The 25,189-nt window shown below is 52.6% G+C and overlaps 2 protein-coding genes across 5 annotated transcripts; both read left to right on the top strand.

The window, feature by feature from the left end:
* Positions 1 to 320: 320 nt before the first annotated feature.
* Positions 321 to 7,345, top strand: LOC129325803 (uncharacterized). Its single transcript, XM_054973712.1, has 3 exons — positions 321 to 461; positions 3,640 to 3,949; positions 6,929 to 7,345. Exons 1-3 carry the CDS (start codon positions 321 to 323, stop codon positions 7,168 to 7,170), a joined length of 693 nt encoding a protein of 230 aa, XP_054829687.1. The 3' UTR covers positions 7,171 to 7,345.
* A 5,612-nt stretch (positions 7,346 to 12,957) lies between these two features.
* On the top strand, positions 12,958 to 24,923 carry LOC129343057 (uncharacterized). 4 transcript variants are annotated; one of them, XM_054999025.1, is made up of 3 exons: positions 14,101 to 14,479; positions 14,919 to 15,251; positions 20,837 to 24,923. In XM_054999025.1, the coding sequence occupies exon 3, from the start codon at positions 22,587 to 22,589 to the stop codon at positions 23,529 to 23,531; it is 945 nt and encodes a 314-aa protein (XP_054855000.1). In that variant the 5' UTR covers positions 14,101 to 14,479; positions 14,919 to 15,251; positions 20,837 to 22,586; the 3' UTR covers positions 23,532 to 24,923. The 4 variants fall into 3 exon arrangements, with proteins under 4 accessions (XP_054855011.1, XP_054855000.1, XP_054855019.1 ...); XM_054999036.1 differs by lacking the exon at positions 14,101 to 14,479 and adding an exon at positions 12,958 to 12,973; XM_054999054.1 differs by lacking the exon at positions 20,837 to 24,923 and adding an exon at positions 15,502 to 17,332.
* Positions 24,924 to 25,189: the final 266 nt, after the last annotated feature.

Here is a 25,189-nt window from a genome sequence, read left to right as displayed (position 1 = left end):
AAATCCACTGGACTGTGCCGTAGGATTTGGACTGCAGGAACCTGGAACCAACCAGAAGTATAAACAGAAGTAAAACAGAAGTATTAATACACCTTAAATGATACAAAAATTATGTGATAGGATCTTACTTACAACAAGCCGCAATTCAAATTATACATTGTAGTGTAGATCAGTCCCTAACGCTGTACCCAAGTATCTTTCAGCACCATTTTGTTGCAGCACGTCTAGAAAAGCTCTTTTGGGTAGTTCGGTTTCACTTTCAAGTCACTTTAGGAAGTTCCAAGTGGGGGGGGGGGGTTGGCTTGTTTTTCAATAGAAGAATGCTTACATGGCAACAGGCCCTCAAGAAGAACAGGAAGCGTCGCAGGGGAGGTGGGCTGGCGCTGAATGTGAGGAAGGGGCTGGTTATCAGGGAACACTGGAAGAGCAGCGACAGCCCAATGGAAAGCATCTGGGTGAAGGTAAGGGAAGGGCCAGCAGCATTGTGGCTGGGGATTGCCTAACCAAGGAGATGAGCCGGATTCCGCCCTCCGTGAGCAGCTTAATGGGGTATTACTATTATTATTAATTACATTTCGAACCCGCCCTTCCCGCAAGCGGGCTCTTGTGTATCCAAGCAACACAATCTTGGAGTTATGGGAGACTTCCATTTCCCTGATGTGTGCTGGGACACCAACTCAGCTACGTGTCCAGGATCGCACAACTTCCTGTCCTGGCTGGCCAACAACTTGCTTTCTCAAATAGTAGAGGAAGCGACAAGGGCCATACTGGACTTGATATTAACTAACAAGAGCAGTAAAGGTGGTGAGTCCCTTAGGGAGAAGTGATCACGTCCTCCTAGAATTCCTTTTGCTGTGGGGTACCAAGGGAGTTTTTAGCCAAATGCGTAAGTTAGATTTTAGTAGGGCAAACCTTAATAAACTTAAGAGATATAATGCGAGTTATTCCAGGGGGGGATCCAGCGATCACCATTTCAGCAAGGGTTGGGATGCCCAGGTACGTAGCGGGTTCCCGTTCATTGGAAGTCTTCAAGGAGTGACTAGACAAATGCTTGTCGGGGATGCTTGAGGCTGTTCCTGCATTGGGCAGGGGGTTGGACTAGGTGGTCTTTAAGACCCCTTCCAATTCTGTGATTCTATGAAGACGGTCTTTTCAGTTACTTCACAAAGTCCAGTGCCCTGAGAAAGTGCTGGGCAGAAGAGTGGATCGTTCATCCAAGCCACTCTGTATGTGATCCCCTTCTTCCCTCAACCAAACACACCTTGATGTACTGAATGGTTATTGAACGTCCCAGCTGTTGACTGTATTGAACTGCACTGTGTAATCTGCCTTGAATTTCGGCAAGGAAGGAATAGCATAAATAAAAATAAATAAATAAACCAACATACTGATGATATAAACTCCTCCAAAATTGCGGACCATCTCAATAAGATGCCCTCATCCGGAGAGCTGTCCACCACAATCCCAAGGTCCTTTTCCCGGCAGTCTGTCTTCACCCACTCAGAGCCCCTCAGAGTGTCCACAAAACTAGCCATTTGCCCCCCCCCCCATGTGTCCCACTTTGCACCAGTTCTTTCTCATTTATTGTATTTATGTTCTCAGTGGCACTCAGGGAGGACTACACAACTTATTTATTATGAACATAATTGAGTAAGTGGGTTTCCAACGACTCACTCCGGATCCCACAGCGCAGGCACATTATTGCGCCCCTAGCAGAGATAGGAGGAGAGTCGCTCACCGCCCGCAGCAGCCCGATCTGGGCAGCTGCTGAGAGGAGGAACCTGGAGCCGCCCCCTGCCCACTCCCCGCCCACAGCGGCTGCCAGGAAGAGGAGCCTGGAGCTGCCCTCCCAGCACGCTCCTCACTGCAGCACCCTGATTTGGGTGGCTGCTGGGCGGAGGAGCCTGAAGCCACCCTCCTCACACACTCTCCACCCATAGCAGGCCGATTCGGGTGGCTGCCGGGCGGAGGAGCCTGGAGCGCCCCCCCCCCATGCTCCCTGCTGGCAGTGGTCCCAATCACTGGCCTCCAATCCCTCCAAAAGCCGCAATCTTGAGGGGGGGGGGGTCCAGCTACAGCGGGCAAGCCTCGCTCTCCTGCTTTCTCCCCAAAGCCATGATCCTGGGGGGTAGAGGGCGCACAGAGGTGGATAAGCTGGGCTCGCCTGCTCAACCCCTCTTCAAAGCTGCAATTGTGCGGGGCAACTGAGGCCCCCCCATTGCTTCCCAACCGCAGTGCCCCAATCCAGGTGGCTGTTGGGCAAAGGAGCCTGGAGTCCCCCCTCGCTTCCCGCCTGCAGTGCCCCGATCTGAGTGGCTGCTGGGCAGAGGCACCTGGAGCTGCCCCCCCATGCTCCCTGCCGGCAGCAGCCTGGATCGCTGGCCTCCTCTCCCCTCCCAAATCCTCAATCCTGGCTGGGGGGGGGTCGAGCAGAGGTGGGCAAGCCTCACTCACCTGCTCTTCCCCCAAAACCATGATCCTGGGGGGTGGGGGGCGCACAGAGGTGGACAAGCCTGGCTTGCCTGCTCACCCCCCCCCCAAGCTGAGATCAAGGGGGCCAGATTCTGGAGAGGGTGAGGTTAGGGGAGATGAGGGGCCTCAGCAGCATATTATGCCAGAGAGCCCACGCTCTGAACCAGCCATTTTTCTCCCGGGGAACTGATCTCTGTGGCCTGGAGATCAGCTGTTGTTCCGGGAGATCGCCAGTTACTCCCTGGACACTGGCAACCCTAGGGGCATGTGGCAGCGGGCAAGCCTCTTTCACCTGCCCTCCCCACAAAGCCATGATCGTGGGGGGCGGGGGTGGGCAAGCCTTGCTTGCCTGCCTCCCCCCCCCCAAGCCTAGAGTTGCCAGTTTCCAGGTGGTGGCTGGAGATCTCTCAGAATTACAACTCATCTCCAGAGCTCAGTTCCCCTGGAGAAAATGGCTGCCTTGGAAGGTAGGCTCAATGGCATTATATCCACCTTATGTCCCTCCCCTCTCCAAACCCCCCCAGCCTCCCCCCCCCCGATCTCCAGTCCCAACCTGGAGCTGGCAACCCTACTTAAAGTCACAATGGGGAAGGCGAGGGGGCATGCAGGGGTGAGGGGGGCATGGCATACCTTGCTCTCCTCCCCCCCATGCCACCCTACCCTCCTTCCCCTGCCCCAGATCAGGGCACTGGGGAGCAGGCAATGCCCCCCCCATGCTTTCTAGAGCCCATTGTATTTTTTGCTACAACAAGCTTTGATTCTAGTAATAAATAACCCACAGGATGAGACATCCAATAAACGATGCAGGAGGATTTGGATTGTCTGCAAAGCAAAAGTGTTAGTATGACGGGTTCAATGATGCAAAAATTACATAATAGGCTCTCCCTTGCAGCAACAGGCGGCATGAGCTATACAGTCGTACAGACCCCAGCCTCTGACCCAGCCCCGTCCCCCAGTTCGCTGCCTGCACAAAAATACCCTGCCGTGAATTGCAGCAGTTGCAGGCTAAATATCTCACAAGAGAAGCCCAAAGGGTAGGTGGCGCTCAGGGGAGCCGAGGAGTGGCTCCTCTGAGCTCTTTTCGACTACTACGGACAGACTAATTCAGCTACCCATATTGATCTTTTTCAAGGTGCATCCAGCAATCCAGTGCATGTCTCTCCCCAGCTTCCGGTGGTCGGGGACCTGGGAGGGTCGGTCTCGCTGCCGGTTTCGGTACCGCCAGGCACAGAAGTGGCCAGAATCGAGTGGGATTTCCAGCCCGGCAGCGGCCAAGCCCTGGTGATTGCGGAATTCACACCTGGGCAATGGGAGCGGCCCAATCCCGAAGACCGATTTGGGCCGCGGCTGGAAAAGGCTGACGAGACCACGCTGAGGATCCAGGCCCTGGTGAAGGAGGACAGCGGCGTCTATATGGCTCACGTGAGATACATAACCGCCGAGGTGCAAGAGCACGTCTTTCTCCTCCAGGTTTCGGGTGAGAATTCTCCCTGGTCTCTTTGCTGTGCAGTGGGGCAGCCCCTTGGAGTCTCTGCTCTGCTGCCCACTCCCCAGTTTGCTGGTGGGTGGGCAGCAGATAGGTAGTGTCACTTGTGCACTCTGGGTAGCTGGGCAGCAGTGGTGAGTAGGCCCTGTGGCTGAGGGCAGGCAAGCCCCCCCTCCCCCCACACACACACTTCTACTTTCTCCTTGTGGGAAGGGGCAGGGCAGGCCCAATCCCCACCCGGTGCCTGATGGAGAGGGCAGACGAGCAGATGGGATGGTACAGTTGCTGCCCTCACTTGCCCAACTGCATGAGAGGTGATGGAGACCGAGGGCAGCAGATCAGAAGTCCTTCTGTGGCATACCTGCCCACAGAGGAGGCTGCCAGCTGGCTTCCTGCCCACTGTGCCTGCTCCAGGGTCCCCCGTCTGTCACCACTGAAGCACCCGCTGCTGCATCTCCTTTTGCAGGGAGCTCCTGCTAGATTTGTCTGCAGCCTTTGACACAGTTAAGAGCCCTGTGGCACAGAGCGGCAAGCGGCAGTACTGCAGCCCAAGCTCTGCTCACGACCTGAGTTCGATCCCGGCGGAAGACGGGTTCAGGTAGGCGGCTCAAGGTTGACTCAGCCTTCCATCCTTCCGAGGTCAGTACAATGAGCACCCAGTTTCCTGGGGGTAAAGTGTAGGTGACTGGAGAAGGCCATGGCAAACCACCCTGTAACAAACAGTCTGCCAAGAAAATGTTGTGATGCGACGTCCCCCCCATGGGTCAGTAATGACTCGGTGCTTGCACACCTTTACCTTTAGTGCTGACAGGAAATCCAAAAGTCCCACAAGCAGCACAGGCTCTGTGAACTCTGGAAGAAGAAAAGGAAGTTATTTATTATTTAATTATGTAAATCATTTTCATGCTGCCTTTCCACCCAGTTCAGAGACCCCAAGGTGGTGCACACTGAGAACATTAAAACAAATTTTAAAAAGCATGTATCTATATCTATATCTATATCTATATCTATATCTATATCTATATCTATATCTATATCTATATCTATATCTATATCTATATCTATATCTATATCTATATCTATATCTATATCTATCAAAATAAAAACCATTTCACAAAAGGTGAAGGCATAGATGCACACACAAAAACACAATGAGGTCAGTGAGGGTCAGTGAGGGAACACCAAACAAAACAGAAAAAAACCCTTCTCGCTGGCAAAAGATAACGGTAGAAGTGGGCAAACAAATCTCAGCAATTTCAGCACCACAGCTCCTATGGGGGGTCCACAGAAACCCCCATAAGGTTTTCTGTGGTCCCCAAAGATGACCACAGAGATCAGCTGGGCTCACTTGGTTGTCGGTGGGCCTTGAGGCATGCTGCATGGGTCAAGCTGTAAAGGAAAGGTCAAGGTAGCCCCCTGTGCAAGCACCGAGTCACTATTTATTTTATTTTTTATTTATTTTATTCCATTTGTATGCCACCCACCCACCCCCACATCAGCAGGCTCAGGGTGGATTCCAGTTAATACAATAATGCAATAGTATAAAATACAAATACATTTAAAACCAATAAAACATCTTAAATATTTTAAAAGGACACACACAACAAGCAATACGGCAGCAGGTTTTGAAAACATAATATATGGCAGAGGCTGGGTGGTAGATATCCCTTTGTGGGGGCACAGCTGTCTCTATCTCTAGGTGGCCGGCAGGGAGGCCCAGAGCGTCAGCCGTATGCCTGGTGAAAGAGCTCCGTCTTACAGGCCCGGCGGAAGGACAGCAGATCTGGCCGGGCCCTGATCTCTTTAGACAGAGCGTTCCACCAGGCTGGAGCCAGGACTGAAAAGGCCCTGGCTCTGGTTGACGCTAAATGGGCCTCCCTGGGGCCAGGGGCCAGTAGCAGCTGTTTATCACTGGATCGAAGCACTACTGAACCATGAGGGGACATCACATCCTGACGTTTTCTTGGCGGACTTTTTATGGGGTGTTTTGCCATTGCCTTCCCTAGTCATCTACACTTTACCCCCCAGGACACTGGGTACTCATTTTACCGATCTCGGAAGGATGGAAGGCTGAGTCAACCTTGAGCCGGCTACCTGGACCAGGCTTCCTCCAGGATCGAACTCAGGTCATGAGCAGAGCTTGGGCTGCAGTACTGCCGCTTACCACTCTGCGCCACGGGGCTCCTTTGAAGACCTATACAGGTCAAGCTGTATAGGTCTTCAAATACCAGCACCTTGAATAGGATCTGGAAGGAGAATAACCCGGCCTTCTGGCTGCAAAATGCTGTACATATTTTATGCTGGAATGCATGGGTTTTTTTAAGATGTCCAGATTTGAGAACTGAAAAAGCTCTGAGAGCAGTATGGTGCAGTGGTTAGAGCGTCAGAGTAGGAAATCAGTTTGACTCTCCAGTTGTTGTTCAGGAATTTTTCAGGGTGATCTTGGGCCAGTCCCTCTCTCAGCCGAGCCCACCACAAAGCAATTTGGGGCGTAAAAGAGAATGGGGAGAATTATTTCTGCACCCGAAGATGGGATAAAAGGTAGCCAAAAGGGCCCTGGGAATGAGCAGTTCAGACAACGGAGGCATGCAGTTTTGGGCCTCACTGATGCGGCTTTGCACAGAATTAGCAAAGAGGTGGGGTCAACTGGGGCTGCCCCACACCATCACCTCCAGGGATGCTCTGGAGATCAGAGGAGCTGCAAGCATCCCTGCCTGACACTGGCCGTGTTTGATAAATACTGCCCTCGTATCTCCCCTCTGCACTAGAAATAGTGCATTGACTGCACCTCCGGCTCCAGGTAAAGACTTAAAGCCAAAGGAGCATCGAGTGGAGGCTGGGGGCTGCAGAGGAGTGGGGGGCCTCTTCTCAGGACCGTCTCTTTGGTGACCGAGTCCCTCTTAGGCAGGGGAGGGGGCAAGCGGGGGGCTGTTGTGATCTCTCTCATGAAACACTGCTTGCATATTGCAGATGAAGGAGGACCTGGAGGGACCTGGAAGCTTCACCTCCTTTGGCTGTTTGCCATCCTGATGCCATGCTTTGTGATTTGCATCTGGAAGCGCTGTAAGAAATTTGAAAAGTATGGAATGAAAGTTTTCGAGAAAGTTAAAAAGTCAAAAAATGGCGATGTTTGTCCTCAGCCCACTCAGATGGAGACTTTGTCAGGGCAAGAAAGCAACCTGGGGAATCCCCCCCAATCTCACTCCCTGTGAAACGAAGTAACTGCCAAGACTGGATGGGAATGGAGGAGCAGCGGACTAGAAGTCAAGCCCCCAAGGGAAAGGGGCAGAAGAACGCTGGGGGGAAACCTCAAGCCCAGGTCAAAATGCCTGGACATAAGCGGTCTGTTAAGTGGATGCCCCTCTCTCAACTTGAAGAATCTTCCAATGTAACAAGAAGGAACAAAGGAAACAGAACAAAAGCAATAAACCATCAGAAATAAAAACAGCTGTAAACTCAAATAGAACCTGCCAGTAAACCCGGATCAGTCAGTCCTAACTGATTGTGAACAGCCGTGAAGAAACCTGGCAGCCAATCAGTCGAAGGCCGGATCAAAAAGGCATATTTTTGCCTGGTGCTGAAAATTAGCCAGGCCCGACACCTGGCAAACCTTTGAAGGGAGGGAGTTTTCGTAAAAGTGGCACCACTGCAGAGAAGGCCCTGGCCCGAGTGTCTCACCGCCTGAGCCAGTTCCTAGGAATGCCATTTCCTCCTCCATTCCTGCCTTGAGGGGGCTGGCCGGAAGTTCTTAGGGTCCAGGGTCTTAAATGCCTTGCCAAGTATTCGGGGGGGGGGGTGGCCCTTGAAGGACCAGGTCCCCAGGGAATTGGGGCTTTGAAGGGGGCTCTCAGCATATTGAAGAGGCCCAGGAGCAAATCAGCAGCCAGTGGAGCTCTTTGAAGACGGAGATGATCTCTGTGGCCGGCACCAGACCTCAGGTGAGGTGCTGCAGGGGGCCCCAGTGGCTGCTTCAAGGGCAGCCCCAGGCACGGGGCACTGCAAGAGTCCAGCCTGCAACTGGCTGGCGGCCAAGGCTGGCGAAAGCACTATGGGCCACACCCTTGATGTTTAAAGGCTGATGCGCAACTGCCAACCTGCTCCAGTGGGATTGCGGCCCCGTCCAGAACAGGCAGACTCCATAAGCCTCCATTCTGTTGCCCACCAACAGTGCCTTGGCCACGTCTGGATTGAGTTTCAGTTTATTGGTCCTCATCCAGCCCTTAGTGCCTCACTCAACTCAGATGAAAAGGAGCAAGGGAGTGAGGCAGCACTCCAGGGTCCTGGACCTTCTCTTCCTCTGGGTGTAAATAGCACGGGAGAGATGGAAGCTGTGGAACCTCAAAGCTGCCTTGGGGCAGAGCAGTTCTCTCCCAGGCCCTGCAGGCTATGACGAGAGGACTGTGCCTCCAGCCCGTTCCCAGCCAGGCGCACCAGAAGGACACCGGAGCCAGAAGAGCCAAAGCAAAGCCCTGCTGGGTCAGGCCAGCCGTCTTTTTGGCGCACACTGGCCAACCAATGGTTCTGGCAAGCCAGCAAGCAGAGCCAAGACGCTGAGGCCTTCCTCGGACGCTGCCTCCGAGCAGTGGGGTTCCGAGGCCTGCTGCCCCTGGACATGGAGGTTCCCTTCCATCACCCCTCCAGGGGTCTGTCTCCGCGCCTTTGAGGCCTGTGGTCTTGAAGGCTGCTGAGCGGTCCAGGAGTGCCAGCAGGGCCTCGTTCCCTGTCCGCCAGGGAGGCAAGACCCCCCGGTGACCAGAGAGGTGGGGGCAGAATGTTTCCCATTTCTAAAAATTGTCTCATAAAATTAGTAACAATGAATGGACTCGCTCAACCAAAGGTCGCACTGCTGAGCTTCTTTCTGTTCCTTGAAATCTTCTGCTTCTGGAGAATGCATTTTCTTTCAATGTGAATGGTGGGAGCAGAGGATAGGTGTAAAAGAGGTTGCACAGATCCAAAATAAAATCCGTCACGCTGGCAATGCCGTGAGTGGTGAGGTAGCTCCTATTGTGGACTATTTTGGGAGATGGTGGTAGGGGAGCCCTCCTCTTGTCCACATATTGGGTGGGGCAGCCCCCTTCCGGCACCCAGAAACATCAGTCACCCAAAGAGGCAGAGTCCATCGTCTGTGCCCTTCTACTGCCTGCAGAGGTCAGCCTCTATGTCAGGGGTGGCCAAACTTGCTTAATGTAAGAGCCACGTACAATAAACGTCAGCTGTCTGAGAGCCACAAGATATGAGGCATTGAAGTGACTTCAGAGGAAGAGGTGAGTTTGGGGGAATGTCCTGAAAGTGACATCACAGGAAGGGGTGGGGTTTTGGTGCAGTATGCTGGAAGTGACATCACAAAAATGATGTCACATCCTTGCTAGGCTTCATCCCCAAAGTTCCCAGGTATTTTCTGAGTCAGACCTGGTAACCCCAACATTTTTATTGAAAATATGAAAGTCATGGAAAGAAAGAAGGAAGGAAAAAAGGAAAAGGGAGGGGAAAACATGGAAAGAAAGAAAAGGAAAGGGAGGGAGGGAAAGACATGGAAAGAAAGAAGGGAGGGACCTCTGGGAGCCACACAATGTCTAAAAGAGCCACATGTGGCTCCCGAGCCGCAGTTTGGCCACCCCTGCTCTACGTGAAAGAATAAATATGACATTTAAAAATGGCAATATACAAATGTGGGCGACTCCCCCAGAACACCCTAGACACGAGCAACAGGACGGCTTTGGTATGAATTAGAGTTCATCAAGTGATGTGGCTCTGCCATCTGGTCTGAATAAAGAGCGTGCTTCTCTCTCCTGTTAAACGTATCCCGGCCCTGCTCTGGGGAGGGGCACCGGCAGCCTGCAGCCAGCGAAGCTCTTGGGAGAAGTGACTCAGCCAGGCCCTCTTGCATTTGCAGCCAGCTGGCCCCACCCTGCTGCCTAGAGTGTTTTTCTCCCCATAGCTTTATGTGCTCATGCCTACAGGCGCACTGTGCCTGCTAACGGACAACGCAAACACAGCCCCATACCGTGAACTGGAAGGCAAGCGCTTTGCAAAGAAAGCCAGCGTCTTAAAAGCTTCTGTCGTTGCCTGCTGATTAGGGCAGCTTCTTCCTGCATCTTGTACACTTTCAAAGTTAAAAAATAACTAAAATACAATCCAAAGAGTCCTGCTGGGGCAGACGAGGCTGCCTGGTCCACTTAATCCACCATCTGGTGGCTGACCAAGTGAAAGGCTGCAAGCAGAGGGGCAGAGGCCAAAGACCTCGCCTTCACTGCTGCCCTTCAGCTATAGTGCCTCTGAACATGGAGGTTTTATTTAGCCATTGTGGTTAAGAGCTACGGGAGGACCTCTCCTCCTTCATGAGTTTGCGTTAATCTCTGTCCTCTCAGGCATGCTGCCTCTGGCTGGGAAACTGGGCTGCAGCACCAAAAAGGCAGGATTTATAGAGACTTAATTAGTCCTGGCTCCTTAAATTTATTTGCATGACTTATTTTTTATTTAAAATATTTCTTTGATGCCTTTTCACCAAAACAGGCTCCCCAGTAACCACAATCTTTTCCCGTGTATAATGCTCTCCTGAGCAATTTAGTTTCCCAGTCTGTGGAATAGCGAGAGTGCCGGGGCCTTCCTTATCTCGCCCAAATAAACTCGTACAAAACAGCTTGATCCAGCGGCAGCAAAATCCCACGTAAGGCAGAGCGCGAAATAGTTTGCATGCAAGGAAGTATCTGGGCCAAGAATGAGGCGTTCACCTAATGCCTAAAAGTCAAGAGCAAGTGCCAGACGTAGAGGCGTGGGCAAGGATTTCCAGACATGAGGCGCCACCACAGAGAAGGCCCCGTCTCTGGCAGCCTGTCCTCTTGCCTCCAGAGGAGGGGCAGAATTGAGTAGTCTGGCAGGCTCCTCCAGAGAGCGAATGTCCACCGGGGTCCCTGGTCCCAGACCATGAGAGCAGATCAAGTTCCCCCAAAGAGAGCAACAGCTCTTGGATTGGGACATTATTTGTGAAAGAATCAGACCCCCCCCCCAGAATTATTTGCAGGGTTTCAAACTTCCCCTGTGGATCACAAGAGCCACAAAATGGATGCCACAGTGGCTGAAGCCGTGTAGGATCCCAGCGCGGGGTGCAGGGCCCAGCTTCTCAGGCCCAGGGCCTCATCTGAGCAGAAGCAGGCCCACAGCCCTGTCACGCCACTGCCCCACCCTCCAGTCTCTCCAACACTTTGCTTATTTTAATGTCTAAATTTCCGCCGCCAGATGGCACCTGAATATCCCAAGGCTCCAACATGGATTCTAAAGAGAAGCAAGCCTGAGTAGAGAAGGGGGCCAGGTGCAGCTCGGGACGGGAGGAGAAACAACCCCAACACCCCACCTAACCGTCAGAGTCTTCCCTGCTCTCCGCAGCTGAAAGGAGGGGGCACAAGCTCGGTCACGCACACCAGGCACAACCTCCTATGCAGGGAGTCTTACTAGCAGAGCCGGGCAGGCAGCGCCGTGGCCCTTTTCACAACACGCATACCCAACCGCAAAACCGGCCGTGGATTCACCGAGCAAAGGCCGTCACAGCTGGAGAAAGCAGCCGTCATTTCGATAAGGGGGAGAGAGCATGCAAGCAGGAATTACGGTTGCCAGCCTCCAAGTGGTGGCTGGGGATATCCTGGCGTTCCAGCTGATCTCCAGGCCACAAAGATCAGATCCCCTGGAGAAAATGGCTGCTTTGGAGGGTGGACCCTGTGGCATTGTACCTTACCGAGGCCCTTCTCCTTCCCAAACACCACCCTCACCAGGCTCCCCCTTCCCAACATGGAGCTGGCAACCAGTTGGTTCCCACTTCCTCGGAGAATGCCCAACGGTAAGGAAGTGAGTTTGGAGAACAGCTGAGCGTGGGGATTCAGCCCCCTGGAATAACACAGACACTCCAAGGCCAGTAGCTGAAGGCCTGCTCTCAAGAGAAAGCGCGCAGCTAACTTGAGCTAAACCCCCAAGGAGGAAGCACATGGCTCAGGGGAAATACGCAAAAGGGGGGAGGATTACTGGGAACATGGTGACAACTGTGGTAAGAGTGACAAAAAGGAAGATGAAATGGATTAAAATAAGTATAAAATGAGCCACCTTCTGCTTGGGCAACAAGGGGCTTGCTTTGGAATGCCTCCAAAGTCTCCCTTCATAGCAACCGAATCCTGCCTTTTAATGAGTTAGAACATAAGAGTGTAAGAAGAGCCCTGCTGGGTCAGACCGGGGGTCCTTCCAAGGCAGCAGCCAGCCTCACACAGCAGCCAGCCAGCCAGCCAGCCAGCCAGCCTGCAGGGCCAAAGCAGCAGCCACCAAGGCTTCCGCAGTGCTGCCTCCAGGCATTCAGAGATTTGCTGCCTCTGTAGATGGAGGCGCACTTCAGCCACCATGGCTCCTTCAGGGTTGTGTGTGACCCCCCCCCCTTTTAAAAGTTTCTCTGCTCATGCCCAGCACTCCACCCCCACTGGCAGCACATTCCAGTATAGCGACTCATTCCCTAAAGAGGTGTATAGCCTGTTGTCTGAACTTTCCCCAAAACTTCATTGGGTCCCCCCCACCCCCGTTCTAGCAGTAGGGGGGAAGATAACTCGACCCACTTTCTCCCCACCACGCATCATTTTAAAAACCTCTATGAACTTGCTTATCAATGTGGGAACAAATGACATTTCCCAGCACAGCCCAGAGCACATTAAAAGAAACTTAAGTGGCTCTGGGTAAAGCAGTGAAGGACCTGGGAGCACAGGTGGTGTTTTCATCAGTTCTTCCTGTGGAAGGTCGTGGTTTAGGAAGGGAAAGACGAATGCTGCAAATAAATGACTGGTTACGTAGATGGTGCCAACTCTGGGTTGGAGAAATCCTGGAGATTTGGGGGTGGAGCCTGAGGATGGCAGGGCTGGGGGGTGGGGGCAGTCCTCAGCACGGTATAATGCTACAGAGTCCACCCTCCAAAGCAGCCGTTTTCTCCAAGGGAACATCTCTCAAGTCGGGAGATCAGCTGTACCTCCGGGAGAGAGTCGGCCCCAGGTCTGGCAAGCCCAGCAGCTGGTTTTGCTAGGCTGTGTTCGAAAACGACGTGAGAGTCACCGTCTGCATGCAAGGGCTGCGGCAGCCGGTGCATACAGACCAGGCGCCTTGAAATACGCGAGACCAGGGCTGGAGGCCGGGAAGGGCCCGCTCTGCCCCCTAGCGCGGTCTGGCCCCCGGCTCCTGCCCGGCCCCTTGAGCACTGCAGCCCCGCAGAGGACAGCAGATTTGCGGGATGACCACCTTCAGGATAAGAGGCGAGAGCCGCGGGGAACCCGGGAGGCGCTTTCCTTCACCCCCTCGAGCCGGGCCCTGCTCCGTCGTTTCCTGAAGGCCAAGCGAGGGGGCTGCCGCGCGGGAGAACCGGGGCCCGGGGGGGGCCCTGGGGGTGGTCGGGGCCGGAGGGAGAGGAGAGGCCCCCTGCTCCGAGGCACTCTCCGTTCGGGGGCTGGGGGGGGGCGCTTCTCGGCCGGGGAATGCGGCCTTCCCGCAGGGGCATTTCAGCCCGGGGGGGGGGAGGCGCCGCCTTCTGCTCAGGCTCCGTCCCACAGCCCCCCTCGGGCGGCGGCAGCTCTCGCTCTCCCCAGCGTCTCTATCCCACGCAAGGTTGCCAGCCTCCAGGGGGTGGCTGGAGATCTCCCAGACGGGCGCCTGGTCTCCGGGGGACAGAGGGTCGTTCCCCTGGAGCAAATGCCTGCTTCGGAGGGGGGGGGGCTCTACGGCAATATACCCCTCCGCCGGGAGACTCCGCCCCTCCCCTAACCCCGCCCTCTCCAGGCTGCCCTCCCCCAAATCTCCAGGAATTTCCCAACCCAGAGATGCTGCCGGGCGAGGGACTGAACCGGGGGCCTTCCGCCCGCCCGCCCTGCGCTCTGCCCCGGGGCCGTATCTGGGCCGCTTCCAGGCCGCAGTTGCCATGGCAGCTCCTGACGCGAGGGCCAGCGGGAGGGCGCAGGGTGAGGCCTCGTGGGCCTCCGAGCGCCCCAATTGGCTCCTTTGCCTGCCTTTCAACCGCCTGCCGCTCAACGCCCGCCCTGAGAGGGGCCCCCCCCCACGAACTCCCCGTGCGCAGGCGCACTTCAGCGGCCGGCGCGGCGACGCCCCTTCGGCCAAGACGTCATCGCGGTCGGCGGGAGCGCGCACGCCGTCCGCTCGCTCGGGCTGAGGCTGACCCTGTCCGGCTCGGGGCGGCTGGCGAGGGGAATCCCCGCCGCTCCGCCCGCCTCGGCCCCAGCGCCGCCGCGCCGCTTCCCGAAGCCTGAGAGGCCGCGGATGGAGGCCCCGGAAGCAGGCCGCGCGGCCCCGCCCCGGCGCCCCCCGCTGCCAGGGAGACGGGCCCGTGCAGGGGGCGAGGCCGGATATGCGCGCCCCGCCCCTCCGCTTCGGAAGGAGGCGCCGCACGCCCTGGCTGAGCCCGTTCGGCGATGCGGGGCCAGGGAGGCCGTCGCGGCCTGGCGGAGGCGGCCCCGCTGCTGGCGCTGCTGCTGCTGCTGGCCGCCCTGGAGGGTACGGGAGGCTCCGGGGCGGGCGGGCGGTGGGGGCGGCTGGGGGAGCCTGGGAAGGGGGGGCGAGCGAGCGAGCGGCCCCCCTAGAGAGGCCCGGCGGCGGCGCCGCGTCTGAGGAAGAGCGCTGTGGCTCTCGAAGGCTGACTTATTAATGTCTTAATGTACACCGTTTATAGTCCACCTTTCTTTCTGATCAAAAAGAGTCCAGTAGCACCTTTAAGACTAACCAATTTTATTGTAGCATAAGCTTTCGAGAATCACAGTTCTCTTCGTCAGATGCATGGAGTCTCACTGAGACTCCAGGCGGGTGACCCAGTGCGAGGCGAATGCAGCCAGTGACCCTGCCCTGGATTAGGGGGGTTAGGCTCAAAGGGGCTGCCGGGCTCTTCGCTGTTCTGAGGGAGCGGGTCGGCTCTGCTTTCTCTTCCTCCTCCTCCAAGGCGCCTCCAGCCATCCAGTGCAGCGTCCGGTGGTCGGGGACCTGGGAGGGTCGGTCTCGCTGCAGGTTTCGGTACCGCCAGGCACAGAAGTGGCCAGAATCGAGTGGGATTTCCAGCCCGGCAGCGGCCAAGCCCTGGTGATTGCGGAATTCACACCTGGGCAATGGGAGCGGCCCAATCCCGAAGACCGATTTGGGCCGCGGCTGGAAAAGGCTGACGAGACCACGCTGAGGATCCAGGCCCTGGCGAAGGAGGACAGCGGCGTCTATACGGCTCACGTGAGATACAGAACCGCCGAGGTGCAAGAGCACGTCTTTCTCCTCCAGGTTTCGGGTGAGAATTCTCCCTGGTCTCTTTGCTGTGCAGTGGGGCAGCCCCTTGGAGTCTCTGCTCTGCTGCCCACTCCCCAGTTTGCTGGTGGGTGGGCAGCAGATGGGTAGTGTCACTTGTGCACTCTGGGTAGCTGGGCAGCAGTGGTGAGTAGGCCCTGTGGCTGAGGGCAGGCAAGCCCCCCCCACACTCTCTCTCTCTCTCTCTCTCTCTCTCTCTCTCTCTCTCTCTCTCTCTCTCCTAAACTGAAAAGACCCTGACTCTCCAGCCTTAACTCTTTGGAAGCATGCTCCAGCCTCTTAATCTTCAGTGACCAGAACCGCGCACAGTATTCCAGTTGAGACTGCACCATAGATCTCTACACGGGCATTATGATAATTGGTCATTTTATTTTCAGCCCCTTTCCTAATAATATCTAGTATAGAGATCACTTTTTTTCCTGCTGCAGCACACTGGGTTGACACTTGCATTGAGTGACCCCCTCAAGGCCTTTTCGCCTCAGAGTGGTTCGTTCAGACCCAATTAGCATATATCTGAAGTTGGGATTTTTTTGTCCCAGTGTGCATCACCTTAAGCTTGCCTGTATTGGACTTCATTTGCCACCTTGTTGCCCACTCCCCTAATTCATGGAGGGTCTCCTGGAGCTCTTCGCAGTCAGCCTTGGTTTTCACCGTCCCAAGTAGTTTTGTGTCCTCTGCAGACTTGGTCACTACACTGTTCCACCCCCCCCCTTCCACATCCTTTATGAATAAATTAAATAGCACTGGTCCCAATGCCAGTTATTCTGGGGCCCCATGACGGACTTCCCTCCATCGCCAGAACTTTTTCCTGTCATTTAACCATTAGCCACTTTCCTTTCTTCAGGTACTTTAATGTTCCTGAGAGAGTAACAGTTCAAGATTTATTTATTTCTATTTATTTATTTACCTAATTACAGTGTACTTTTCTCATTGAGACTCAAGGTGGGGTACATAAAATTAGTCAATATGATTAATGGCTGGGGCATTCAATAAAAAATAGCATAGGGTAAGGATAGCAGAAATTTGAGACAGCTGAAAGGCAACGCTGAAAGAAAATAAGGGGAAATCCAGGTTAGTGCTGAAAAACAGTGTTGAAACAAAACGTAAGCAGATTGTTTTGACATATTAAACAAACACGGACCTATCCCGTAGGCACATACTTACAACAACAGAGAGAATCAGTAAAATGTCAGGAACTACAACGCCAAGACCACGGCTATACAGCCCGGAAAATCCACAACAACCTCAGTAAAATAGTCTGTATACTCCAACAAGATAATTTTGAAGTTTATTTTTAAAAAACCAGACAGCTGTAGCTGGAGTTCCTCCTCTTGTGAGGGTAAACTGCCTGAGCCAAGTTTTAACACAGATTTTATAGAAGAAAAACAGCAACAAATGTCTTCTTGTTATGCACAAAGAATGTAAAAGATTTGTTATACTGAAAGTTCTGTTACTGTACTAGATAAGAACAGCATCTTCTGAAACGGCTTTCACATGAGAACTGCAGTGTTCAGGACTCTTTTGTTTAAGTCTTATGGCAGGCATTATTGCCAGAATCCTTTTCAAACTCCCTGGACCAGTGCATCTCTCCAAACCATTTACTTACAGCAAATCTCTATTACCTGTGTAAGAAAAGATGTTAAGATAACCTTAAACAATTGAGATGGTCACGAACTAGCTGATCAGTGGTTGCAGATAAACATTTGTTTACCACTATCAGTGTTGTTTCAAATGTCTTCCAGTCGGCTCTATAATATGCTGTGTCATTCCGTTCCTTTTATGAGACCTCTGGTATGTAATTCCTCCAGCAGCACCTCGCCATATGGTTCTGAAATGACCTGTATTATCTGCCTCCTTTGTGTTCCCAAATGGTGGTTTTCCCTGTTACCAGAAGCTCTCACTTCGGTTTTCTCAGTTTGACTTGTAGTATAGAAAGGCTTTGTTATATTTGGTAGAATGACACAATGATCAGTGTGTGGAAGTGGCTGTGAGGTTCTAGATAAAGTAGATGTTTTAAGTGTTATAAGAAGGGCTTTCTTTCAGCCGGAACATAGCGGAATGGTGTTCTGGCAGCTCTCCAAAGCGATCATGTGTGCCATGATCACTTTGGAGAGTGCCACTGGCTTGCTTCTGCTGCTTGGCGGGGAAGTCTCCACCAGACAGCTGAAGCCTGGGTTTAAATGCCCCTTTCCCGCTGATTCACAGCAGCACAAAAATGGGCACTTAAACCCCACTGGCTTGGATCAGCTGCCTGGTGGAGAAGTTTCCGCCAGGCAGCTGATCCCGGGGTTTAAATGCCCCTTTCCATGCTGCTTTGCATGCTGTCTTGCAGCAGCATGGAAAGGGGCATTTAAACCATGCCAGCTTGCTCCAGCTGGCTGGCAGGGAAGTCCCTGCCACACAGCTGAAGTGCAGGGGCTTAAATTTAAAGTGCTCCTGGGCCCAATGTCCTGCGTGGTGACGTCACCTCCTGAAAGTGATGTCATTGAACTGTCCTGGGAGTGCCCACGCTTGCATATGCATATGATGGTAATTCCACCACCCATTTTGCTAGAAAAAAAGCCCTGCTTATAAGTATGTACGTGTACTGGTTTTAGAATAGTTCAGAAACGTAATGGTTTCAGGATAGGTACAGATTTTCAAAGGTTTATAAACTGACTCAAAGACTGTTTCCCCCCAGTTGCCACATAGGCTAATAATATCCACAAAGAAAAGAATACACAGACTTTCCTCAGATTACAGCACCTCACTCCTTGTCCCTCTTTTCCCTGGAACAGCTGTCGACAACCCATGACCCACACACTTGCCACTTCGGTGAATCATCCCCACATAAAAGCATACAGACTTCTATCTGTCTGTAAGAGCACCACGCTTTTATTCTGCTTGTCCGCCTCACACTCGCACAGATTGAACTTTCCCTCAGAACCATTCACTAAAGCTTTCTGCTCACTCCACCCCCTCCCAAGGGTATTGTCAGTCCCTGGCAGTCGGGTCCCTCAAGCCCTCCACTGTTAACACGCAGGTGTTCCAGTTGAAGTAGCTTTACTGAGATCCATACAGTACAGGTGTTCACCCGAAGGTGGTTATTGGCAGAAGTGACAATTCAGATCAAGGTATCACTAGTTATAGGGAACTTTCCCACTTTCCAAAGCCCATTGACATTCTGGCACAAAACTTCACAAAAGTTACATGGGAACAAGTTAGTTTAGGCTCCATGAAGCACACAGGGAAATATCTCAGTTCCTGGGGAAAGATGCGGTGGGTGCTGTTAGCGGCCAGCTCCAAGGACACTTGCTGGAAGAAGTGAAACTAGATATTTCGAACAGGTAACGGGGAGGGTCTCTCTGGCTCTCCTGCAATTAGCGGTGAAGACACTCTCAGGTGACCTACACAGAATGCAGCATATAACTGGCCAACAGCCATAAGCAGTACACAGTGCGAAATACAAACGTGGCACATATGCTGGCCTACATGGCCGGTATAGCTACAGAGCACAGTCCTAGCGCTATCACGGCGCTCACTCGCCCCTCCAGCCCCCGTCCTTACTTTAGAGGCCTGATTTTTAACCACAGTAGCAACAACTGCGCTTATATAAGGCTCTTCTGGACAGATTAGTGCCCCACTCAGAACAGTGAACAAAGTCAGAGTTTGTATTATCCCCATAATATAGTTGGGGAGCTGGGCAGAGGGGGGGGGGCTCACCCTAGGCCACTTACTAAGGCCAGAGCAGGAGCGGGAGTTGAACCAACGGAGCGCTGATTTGCAGAACAACCCCTTAACCACTACATCTCAGCCGCACCGTGCTACATACATTCAAAACCCCACCTTACTTATCAGAAATAAAACCCCACAAAACATTTACATGAAAAAACATCACACATGCTTCATAAGAATCAGTGTGGGTTTTCCTCCAGCACCCTAGACATCTTCCGGTCCTTTTTAGCTCACCTCGCTCCGTGGTAAACCGTGGGGCTGGCGTCCAGCCCAAGGGCAGTAGAGCCTGTCAGTGAGTAATCTTGTCAGTAGCTTTGAGGAGCTTTGCATTCCAAACTCCTACCACAGCCTTAATAGTGGTTGTGTTTGGAATTCTAAAATCCCCCCAGAGCATTTTGAAATCCAGAAGGATCTATGATCCTCTGTGGGCGGACTGTTTTAATGTGTGCCCCTTTTTGTTGAGGGTCTGGGCCATATTCATCCTGGCCTTCAGTAGATAATGATCAGACCATGGTTGAGACCAAATCTCCAGTCCTGAAAGAAGACTTTCCCTCAAAGGCGCAGTGCAAAAAATCAAGTCCAGGGTATAGCCTTTCATGTATGGGGACAGGCACTATTTTGAGAAAGGCCCAGGGCAGTCCTGAGCTGGCCTAGATGTGGATCATTCAGCATGGACGTTGAATTCACCCAGAACAACTTAGGTGTCTCCAGCAGCACACCTGAGAGCACCTCTGCCAACACAGAAAATGTGCTTACTGGGGAACCAGGCGGCCGGGAAAGAAGCAGAACCCCTAATCTGTCCTTCACTCCCAACATAAGTAGCAGACAGTCAGTGCCAGCTGTAGTCTGTAATGGGAGCCCGTAGAAGTTAAGGGACTCACGGGATAATAGCAACCTTCCTCCCCAGGCAGAGTTAAAGCCAGGCATAACCAGAGGGAGCTGCTGTAGCAGAGTGGTTAAGTGCTTGGGCTGTGAACCAGCACTCTGGTCTCAGCCCCAGCTCCCCAGCTATATTGTGGAGATAATAATGGCACTGATTTTGTTCACTGTTCTCAGCGAGGCACTAATCTGTCTAGAAGAGTGGTATATAAGCTGTTGTTATTAATACTGTTATTATTTTATAGAGTTAGTGTAGATTCACCACATCATTTTCTTCCAACCACTACTCTGTTATGCAAACCATGCAAGGACAATTTCCTCTTCCTGTAGCATCCCAACGTAATAACAACAACACCAACAATATTTGATTTATGTAGCACCCTTCAGGGCAACTTAATGCCTACTCAGAGCAATTGTTATTATCCCTACAACAACAATCACCCTGTGAGGTAGGTGAGGCTGGGAGAGCTCTGAGAGAGCTTTGACTGACCCAAGGTCACCCAGCTGGCATCAAGTGGAGGAGTGGAGAATCAAACCTGGCTCTCCAGATTAGAGTCCTGCTGCTCTTAACCACTGCACCTAACTGGCATTACACCAACAAGGCATGCGATATTGTGTCTCATTGATCTGGCGTTCCATAGAATTAGTGAATCAGGATGGGGACACACCATCACCTCTAGGGATGCTCTGGAGATCAGAGGAGCTGCAAGCATCCCTGCCTGACACTGGCCGTGTTTGATAAATACTGCCCTCGTATCTCCCCTCTGCACTAGAAATAGTGCATTGACTGTACCTCCAGCTCCAGGTAAAGATTTAAAGCCAAAGGAGCATCGAGTGGAGGCTGGGGGCTGCAGAGGAGTGGGGGGCCTCTTCTCAGGACCGTCTCTTTGGTGACCGAGTCCCTCTTAGGCAGGGGAGGGGGCAAGCGGGGGGCTGTTGTGATCTCTCTCATGAAACACTGCTTGCATATTGCAGATGAAAGTGGACCTGGAGGGACCTGGATGCTTCACCTCCTTTGGCTGTTTGCCATCCCGATGCCATGCTTTGTGATTTGCATCTGGAAGCGCTGTAAGAAATTTGAAAAGTATGGAATGAAAGTTTTCGAGAAAGTTAAAAAGTCAAAAAATGGCGATGTTTGTCCTCAGCCCACTCAGATGGAGACTTTGTCAGGGCAAGAAAGCAACCTGGGGAATCCCCCCCAATCTCACTCCCTGTGAAACGAAGTAACTGCCAAGACTGGATGGGAATGGAGGAGCAGCGGACTAGAAGTCAAGCCCCCAAGGGAAAGGGGCAGAAGAACGCTGGGGGGAAACCTCAAGCCCAGGTCAAAATGCCTGGACATAAGCGGTCTGTTAAGTGGATGCCCCTCTCTCAACTTGAAGCATCTTCCAATGTAACAAGAAGGAACAAAGGAAACAGAACAAAAGCAATAAACCATCAGAAATAAAAACAGCTTTAAACTCAAATAGAACCTGCCAGTAAAACCGCATCAGTCAGTCCTAACTGATTGTGAACAGCCGTGAAGAAACCTGGCAGCCAATCAGTCGAAGGCCGGATCAAAAAGGCATATTTTTGCCTGGTGCTGAAAATTAGCCAGGCCCAACACCTGGCAAACCTTTGAAGGGAGGGAGTTTTCGTAAAAGTGGCACCACTGCAGAGAAGGCCCTGGCCCGAGTGTCTCACCGCCTGAGCCAGTTCCTAGGAATGCCATTTCCTCCTCCATTCCTGCCTTGAGGGGGCTGGCCGGAAGTTCTTAAATGCCTTGCCAAGTATTCGGGGGGGGGGGGTGGCCCTTGAAGGACCAGGTCCCCAGGGAATTGGGGCTTTGAAGGGGGCTCTCAGCATATTGAAGAGGCCCAGGAGCAAATCAGCAGCCAGTGGAGCTCTTTGAAGACGGAGATGATCTCTGTGGCCGGCACCAGACCTCAGGTGAGGTGCTGCACGGGGGCCCAGTGGCTGCTTCAAGGGCAGCCCCAGGCACGGGGCACTGCAAGAGTCCAGCCTGCAACTGGCTGGCGGCCAAGGCTGGCGAAAGCACTATGGGCCACACCCTTGATGTTTAAAGGCTGATGCGCAACTGCCAACCTGCTCCAGTGGGATTGCGGCCCCGTCCAGAACAGGCAGACTCCATAAGCCTCCATTCTGTTGCCCACCAACAGTGCCTTGGCCACGTCTGGATTGAGTTTCAGTTTATTGGTCCTCATCCAGCCCTTAGTGCCTCACTCAACTCAGATGAAAAGGAGCAAGGGAGTGAGGCAGCACTCCAGGGTCCTGGACCTTCTCTTCCTCTGGGTGTAAATAGCACGGGAGAGATGGATTCGGTTTCGTTTTCCCGGCCATGTCGGACGTTCCTCTCCGCAGGCTCAGGGGGAACTGTCTGAGCAGGCTGACTGGGCGGTTGACCCGCGAGGGTTAACCTCCAGGGCTCCCAGGGAGGGAGCCTGGATCCGGGGCGCTGCAGGAAGAACCCCCTGGAAGTAATGCAGGGGGCAAATTGCCCGTTTGCCCCAACGGAGGCCGGCAGTCTTGCGCAGCACCATGTGTGCGGCCGGGCCATGGAGAACGGCAATAAGCAGATTTAAGGTGAAGACCTGTAAGTAAGCGAATCCCTTCTGATTTTTGAGCGTATGCGAAGGATTGGTGGAAATTGAAGCTAAAAGGCGCAGACTTCTTCCCCTGCACCGAGTTTCGGAACTAAGTTGGCGCCCCCTCCCCGTCCCCTAAGATGGCGACGAGAAAGCAGAGCCCAGCAATGAGTAAATCGGTGACGGCAACGCTTCAAGGGAAGGGGGAAACGCTGGAAGAGCTGGTGAGACGAGCAGTTTTCGATGCTGTGCAGCCTTTTGTAGCGAAACTGAATGAAATGGGGCAAAAGGTTGATTCTGTGGAGAGTGAGGTGAAAGCCATTAAAGAAACAGCGACCGGAGCAGAGCAGTCTGCACACGAGAACGCAGTACTCATGAAAGCAACAAGTAAGGAAGTGAAGCTTTTGGAGAATCAAATAATAGGATTACAAGTGGACTGTGCCCAAACGGTATTGCGTCTTCAAAATGTAAAAGAAGAGCAAAGTGAAAATTTAAAAGATTTGGTGTCTGGACTTTTGGCGCCATTTGCAAAGGCAACTAAAGAAGAGATTAAAAACGACATCTTGGAAGTCCGGCGGACATCTTCAAAGTATGCAATGAAGCGGCAGCTGCCTCGTGAGATTATTATTGATTTTTCATCTAAGAAGACTCGGGACACCATCTTATATAATTCGTATAATGTGGACTTGGACTATTTGGGCAATAAGGTTAAAATATTGAAGGACGTTCCATTTTTGGCTCGTAAGAGGAGATTCAAGTACAAGGGACTTGCGGCTTCCTTGAGGAAATGCGATATAAAATATAAATGGCTGTTTCCAGAAGGCGTCTGGTTCAGATATAAGGATCAAACCTACAAGATTACATCGGAAGCGCAGCTGACAGAGTTTTTGTTCAACCATCAGGAGTTTCTGCAGGAAGAAAGTTCGAAGTCTGAAAGGGAAAGTGGGGGGGAGGAGAGAGCGGGCGCAGCTGCTCCAGCTGCGCAGAGAGAATTGAGACCGAGACGCAAAGGGGGGGGGGGAAGAGGTGCTGATCCTGATTATAATTTGTATTGTATAAGACCTACCAATCTGATAGCATATTAGAAAGTTAACTCTTAAGGAAAATTGCAGTATGAAGGGAATACAAGACATGTAGAGTAGTGTCTGTTGTTTGTATGTTGATTTTCCCTTTTCCCAGTTTTCCCTTCCCCCTTTTTTTCCCCTTCCCCTTTATACTTTTGTAGTTTTCTGTAGTTTTTTATGTTAGATATTGAAAAAATAAAAAAACTTTATATATATAAAAAAAAAATAGCACGGGAGAGATGGAAGCTGTGGAACCTCAAAGCTGCCTTGGGGCAGAGCAGTTCTCTCCCAGGCCCTGCAGGATATGACGAGAGGGCTGTGCCTGCAGCCCCTGTTCCCAGCCAGGCGCACCAGAAGGACACCGGAGCCAGAAGAGCCAAAGCAAAGCCCTGCTGGGTCAGGCCAGCGGTCTTTTTGGCGCACACTGGCCAACCAATGGTTCTGGCAAGCCAGCAAGCAGAGCCAAGACGCTGAGGCCTTCCTCGGACGCTGCCTCCGAGCAGTGGGGTTCCGAGGCCTGCTGCCCCTGGACATGGAGGTTCCCTTCCATCACCCCTCCAGGGGTCTGTCTCCGCGCCTTTGAGGCCTGTGGTCTTGAAGGCTGCTGAGCGGTCCAGGAGTGCCAGCAGGGCCTCGTTCCCTGTCCGCCAGGGAGGCAAGACCCCCCGGTGACCAGAGAGGTGGGGGCAGAATGTTTCCCATTTCTAAATATTGTATCATAAAATTAGTAACAATGAATGGACTCGCTCAACCAAAGGTCGCACTGCTGAGCTTCTTTCTGTTCCTTGAAATCTTCTGCTTCTGGAGAATCAGTGACAATCACAATCAGTGGAGAAAGTGGGCTGCTTTCAGCTGCCACCCTTCCCTTGCCCATTGGCTCGTGGGCAAAAGCATCCCTCAGCAAACGAGGAACTGGGCTCATCTGAGGAGGCCGTCGAGACTTCTGGAGCAGGGCTTGGGTGTCCTCCTTGGAGAGTCTTCTGAGGTCCCCCTCTCCAGGGAGAAGAGGACGAAACTGCTGGCTTTGAAAGCAGCAGTGCTGGTGTGGGGTGGAGGCTCAGTGGGAGGGAGATGGGCTATGTCTGTTTAATTTAAATCTATTGCCCTTCAGAGCTATGGTGCCTCTGAACATGCAGCGGGGCACGCTCCTGCTCCAGCCTCCTTGGCAAGCCCTGTTACCGAGACTCGCCTCTCATCCCCGCTAGGGGCGTGCCAGAGTGTGCCTGTGCTGCTGTGGAAGCCATGGGAGTCTCGAACACACTTTCTAAATTATGTTATAGGATTACTTACTTACTCATTTATCCACTGTCCTGTTTCATTTGTAACAATGCTCTCCTGAACAATTCAGTTTTACAATCTGCGGGATAAGCAAAGCACAGGAGCCTTCTTTCTCGCATTGAAATAAACTTTTACAAAACATTTTAACAGTTTAATCCAGCAAGATCATACTTTGTGTGCAAGAAAAGATTTAGGCAAATAATGAGGTTTTCATCTGATGCCTAAATGACGAGAATAAGTACCAGATGGAGAGGTATGGGAAAGGATTTCTATGCACAAGGTGCCACCACAGAGAAGGCCTCATCTGTGGCACCTGTCACCTTGCCTCCAGAGGACGGGCACAAAGAACAGGGTCTCTCAACAGTAGGACTGTCAACTCTAGGTTGAGGAATTTTTGGAGT

The sequence above is a fragment of the Eublepharis macularius genome, chromosome 1 (genome assembly GCF_028583425.1).
Source record: "Eublepharis macularius isolate TG4126 chromosome 1, MPM_Emac_v1.0, whole genome shotgun sequence".
Taxonomy (NCBI): Eukaryota; Metazoa; Chordata; class Lepidosauria; order Squamata; family Eublepharidae; genus Eublepharis; species Eublepharis macularius.
The sequence above is the reverse complement of the archived record's forward strand: the minus strand, read 5'-3'. Positions and strand labels throughout refer to the sequence as shown.